General features: G+C 34.0%; 1 protein-coding gene across 1 annotated transcript; it reads right to left on the minus strand.

Moving 5' to 3' along the window:
• Positions 1 to 410: 410 nt before the first annotated feature.
• Positions 411 to 4,832, minus strand: LOC120143417 (transcription factor bHLH123-like). Its single transcript, XM_039157744.1, has 9 exons — positions 4,819 to 4,832; positions 2,101 to 2,387; positions 1,953 to 2,017; positions 1,606 to 1,907; positions 1,387 to 1,491; positions 1,191 to 1,256; positions 822 to 887; positions 674 to 727; positions 411 to 596 (listed from the first exon to the last, which is right to left on the minus strand). Exons 2-9 carry the CDS (start codon positions 2,370 to 2,372, stop codon positions 447 to 449), a joined length of 1,080 nt encoding a protein of 359 aa, XP_039013675.1. The 5' UTR covers positions 2,373 to 2,387; positions 4,819 to 4,832; the 3' UTR covers positions 411 to 446.
• Positions 4,833 to 5,310: the final 478 nt, after the last annotated feature.

Consider the following 5,310-nt stretch of genomic DNA (forward strand, 5'->3'; position numbering starts at 1 on the left):
CATTAACCCATAATAGTATCATATATATATATAAAGTCTGAAAGGAGGAGCTTGAGTGTCCCACCTTGTGACTTCCACTAGCCCATATATTCCAAATAATATTATTAGTAATAATAACAGAATTAAAAAAAAGTTGGATTTCCAATCAAATGGTATCCCCACACTTGAATTCAGAAAATCGATTTCTTTTCTTCTTATTAAATTAAAGCCCTAATTGACAATGTTGGTAAGGGGAAAAAGTCTTTTAAACTTCGACATTCTTTTTTTTCTAAATTAATCTTTGTAAGTTTTTCCCTAAAAAATCAGTGCTTGTTTCTTCAATTCTCAATATCCCTAATCCAATATAACTTGTTCATAATAATTAATCTTAAATTATTACAAACAAATTATTCTTTCCCAATGGTCTCCTATTTGAATAACCCTAATCCATTGTTATATCTTTGTTTCTACCTGAATGTTCCCCTAAACGTCGGTGTCCAAAAATCCACCGTCGACTCGTGCGTCTCCGGAAACGCGCTCGAGACCGGCATGAGACATAGTCCCCGGCTTCTTAGATCTTGTTTAAACCCTTCAGGGTCCATGGACTTATCATAGCTCTGCATTAGTAAAGGAAAATTTGCTTAATCAATTGCGTACCATGAATCAAAGGTTTTTTATGAAGTATTATTGTTACCTGGTGATGATAGTGAGTGGCAGCTCCATTTTTCATGTATGGAGTACTTAAAATCTGAAAGAATATAGTAAGGAAAAGGGGAAACTTTTGATATTTTATGCTTTGAATATCTTTTTATAAAGAAGCATTAGTTGATAATGAAGCTTACATTGACTCGATCATGGAGGGATTTTATGTACTCAATGGCTTCTGACAGCACCGAGGCTGTATCAGTCTACATATAATGGGAAGAAAATAAAAAAATAAAACAATCATAAACTTTCACCTTTCGAATCAAAATTAGAGATTTAAATTACAGTTTGATCGTATTTCCAGTTATATTATATTTATTGTGATTATATACCTAACAAATATTATTGATGTTATTATAGATATCGTCATCGTACAATAACATTTTCAGATAACACCGTTATTGTTGTTATTTCAGTAGTGAATTGTTCTTTAAATCCCTGATCAAAATATGAATGCCGATTGAATACCATACTTTTGAACTAAAAAAATTTATAAGAAAACTCACTTTTCCGAAAGGTGAAACCAATTGTTGGAGTGCAGAGATTCTATCTCCCATCTTCTCTTTTCTCACCTATCATAATCAAAGCCATACAAATCTCGTCTTCATTTACAAAGTATCATAGAGGGATTAAATTCTAAACTTTGGCGTAATTAAAGGACTGAAATCAAAATTATACTGAGAAGAAGAAGAAGAACTGTACCTTGAAAGCGGGCAAAGATGGGGTTTCACTTCGAGGCCTTTTAGATGAGGGTTCGTTTCCACTTTTCTTCACCACAGTGCTTGAGTCTCGTACCCCAGATATATTCTAATGACATATGAAGATAAAGAATTCAATAAACAAAATATTCCAAACCCTAATATATAAAAAAAAGTAAAAGAATCTTCAAAACGAAGTGTTCTTTTTTCAAAAAAGAATTACCTTTGGGTTTTCATCGAAATTCGTTGTTTGAATCTGGGTTTGCAGTGATGGGAGAAACCCAGGCGGGCTGACATTATGATCAGCAGCCGCTGCTGATGGATTCCAAAAGGGAGCATTATTTGAGAAATGTAATTGTCCATGCTTCGGAGGCGAATTTCTCAAGAATTGAGGGACTTTAGACCAAGAATTAGGCAACAACTGATGATGATCATTGCTGTTCATCCCATATTGATAATCATTGATTGAACGACTCTCGTGAACTTGATTGTTTTCAGACCCCAACATGAATCCTTGCAGAATCGATGAAGAACTCCCATATAAAGCTGTTGAATCCATATTGATAACAGTTGAAGTTTCCAGATTATGTTCTTCGAGCATGGGTTTGAAACTAGTCTCATTCTTTTCCCCACGACTATGAAACACACATCAAAAGCTTTTAATCAACACCTTCAAAAGATAAAACATATACATACATACATATATAGCAGTACTTACATAAAAGCTTGATTCCAGTCCATGGATTGAGAGGAAAGGCCGAGCTCCATCATGTGTAAATTATTAGCAGCTCCAGCTTGAAGTCTTGGGTTATCTTGGAAAACGACTGATGATGGTGGTGAGATGGAATCAATGGAAGATGCTGGCTTCATATCGGCCATCTCCCAACCAAAAGTTCCCAAGCTATTGTTTAGAACAGAAGATGATGAAGAAGAAGAACCTGCAGCTGTTCTATCCCACCAGTTTGTTCCTGCACTAAACTCATCTGCCATGGCTGAAATATATTACTTCTTGTTTCTGAGATGTCAATATTGCTTGTTTGATATAGACTTTGATCGAGGTTTTGTTTTAGGTGTTTGGGCAGGTTTGTTTGATGGGTTTTTATGGTTGCATAAAATTTTGCGGCATCTCATTATATATATATATGGGAATAAGTTTTTCTCCACAATTCATTCACTTAAGATTCATCTATTTTGATTTTTATAGAGAGTCATGATTAGTGAGTAAACATTATTCGTTGATAGAAAATGGCTGATGTACATTGTTGATTGTTGTTAGTGGGCACATATTTATCTTAAAATTTTCTAAAATTCGAATTTTCTTCATTAAAATTTGAAGTTTTTTTTCATTAATACACGTGTGCCCCTAAAATTCTATGGCGTCCACCCTAAAATTTGATTATATCAAAAAAATTATATTATTAATATATGTATGCTCACCTTAAAAAAACTTTCTAGATCCACCATTGTTGGTAGACAATTTTTCTATGGGAGAGATGAATGTATAAATTAAGGAGAATATAAGAGTTCGAAAATAGAATGAGTGGAGAGGATCTCTCCTTAATTGTGGTAGAGGAGTATTTATATTGATTTTAACTAATGTTATTATGTATAAAGTCATTATAATTACTCGTAGATCAATAAACTAAATAAATTTAGTGGTTAATATTTAGATTTCACCTCATAGACCAAGTAGGACTATTTGAGCTTTTGTCTATACATTATATTTGGCTCCAAGGATATCAACTTCTTGAAGGCTCTCCATCCGGAGATGTTTGAGTGGCGAAGAAATCGATGAAAAATCTAATAACTCAAACCCGATCAAATTTAAATGAGTTAGATAAAAAAAAACTTTGAACATATAACATTTAAAATAATGTAAACCAATGATAACATGTTTTGAAAAATCAACCTCCATCAAAACCATAAAGATACATAAAATTTTAAATTACTTTAAAGGAAATTGAGGCGACTCAAAGCGAATCCTCGTGTCCACTAATGGACGTCTCTATCAAACGATTAAACAATTTAACTGGAAGTACTACAGAGAAAGCAGAAATCGGAATGCGGTTGACATTTCAGGGCAAAATGTCAATTTGCAGGCGTTTTTACCGAATATCACCATTACACGCAATAATTACTTATTAGGAACTATTTGTTTAAATATTATCGATCTAACATCCTTTCTGATACGGTAACAATTTAGCGTTGATCGTCATCTGCATCTTCACGGTCCTGTCCGAGTTATTGTCACGTAAAGGGTGATCCACGCCTTCGCGGGATTCTGACACATACGAAAGGAGTGGATCATGATTCGTGCCTTCCATTATGCACGTTGAATTATTGGTACTGGATTATTACCTGAGCCTAAAAACTCGGCTTTTAAACGCTCCCTTCCACTATAAATAACAGCCCCTCTGAATGCAAACATCGCCACACTAAAATTACTTGCTTATTCTTACTTCTATCAATTTCTTCTTTCAAGCTAAGTAAATTTTGTTATTGTTTTTATAAAGTAAAATTATTTTTAATTATATTATATTTATTTTATATTTAATTATTTGACCAAATTTTATTGTACTAATTATTTTATATTATTTTTTTACGGTTGTAAAATTAGAAAGCGGGATCAAACCTCGAGACATTTTGCCGATACAGTAACAATATGAAAATGTGTTACTTAGTTTATTGTGAATTTTTAAAATTTTTTGGATTAGTTTATATTTTAATTCATATATTATTTATTTAATTAGGCGTATTTCAGATATAAGACTCTCGATCTTTCAAAGTTTCAAAATGACATGTATTTCAGCTATTGTTTACTATGATGGAGAAATTTGGGAAGATGAAACTGGCGTCGTCTTCACATCAAATTATTCTGTCAGAATATCTTCAAGAGAAATATCACTCTTGAGGAGTTGATCACTAAAATTTCAAGGAAGGTTCATGTTGAAAGTACTAGAAGACTTTCCTCACTTCACTACATATTTCCAACCACAGTATTTTCGTTAACTTATACAACGTTCGAACTCTCCAACGATGAAAAATTTACTATGATGGTTGATTTTTAGAATCAATATTCAGACGTCGATACACAGAGGTATGCGATATTTGTTGAAGTGTCTACGAATCGTGGTATGTCATTATGCTCCCACTATGGGTTGGCTGAACAAGCTGATCAAGTTGACAGTCCAACTCAAGTAATGTGTAATGATTTTAACTTGTTCATGGGAAATCCACATCATGATGTCATCCCATCAAGTTCAATGGGGAGACATTAATCAGTAACTTCTTACAATCTGTATCGAGGTGGCTCCACAAATAATCTGTATGGCAACATCGCTTCCAATTCAAGGGGAAGACATTCATCTTTTAATTTCTTTGACCTGAATATGGAGATGCCCTCAATGCAATAATTTGTGCAGTACCTATTTGACACGATGCCTTCAAGTTCCAGGGGAGGCATTCAACTGCGAGCTTCTTCGACCTTAATGTCAAAATGCCTTCAAGTTCAAGGGGAAGGCATTCAAGTACCAACTTGTTTGACCTAAATGTTGGCATTGTGGATGAACCCTCATCTCCACCAGAAGAATATCTTCGTGAGCCAGGTGCAGATGGTGCTGAGATCACCGTTGTTCAACATGGACTCTGATGATAATGATGTAGATGAAGTTCCCACAAATACAGTATACACCGAACCTCCAGTGCACATGTATGAAGCTAACTATGGTGCAATGTACGGACCATAATTTACGGATATTTCAAATGTTGGTGACTACGAATTTAAATCATGAATCAATAATGGTGAGTTATATAAAGAAATGGAGTTTCCATCCAAAAAAATGATGATGACAATTAAGAATTACAATATTCGACCATTGTACCTCTAAAAAGTATGTAAGGCACTGTGCCCAACGTGATAACGGATGCA

Source organism: Hibiscus syriacus, unplaced genomic scaffold, assembly GCF_006381635.1.
Source record: "Hibiscus syriacus cultivar Baekdansim isolate YM2019G1 unplaced genomic scaffold, ASM638163v2 tig00110847_pilon, whole genome shotgun sequence".
Classification (NCBI taxonomy): Eukaryota; Viridiplantae; Streptophyta; class Magnoliopsida; order Malvales; family Malvaceae; genus Hibiscus; species Hibiscus syriacus.

Excerpts from the sequence above, each read along its gene's own strand:
- LOC120143417 (XM_039157744.1), bottom strand. The coding sequence starts at position 2,372 with ATGGCAGATGAGTTTAGTGCAGGAACAAACTGGTGGGATAGAACAGCT. Across the intron at positions 1,908-1,952 it reads ACATAATCTGGAAACTTCAA|CGATTCTGCAAGGATTCATG; the intron begins CTGTTATCAATA and ends GGAGTTCTTCAT. Across the intron at positions 597-673 it reads CCACTCACTATCATCACCAG|AGCTATGATAAGTCCATGGA; the intron begins GTAACAATAATA and ends TTACTAATGCAG.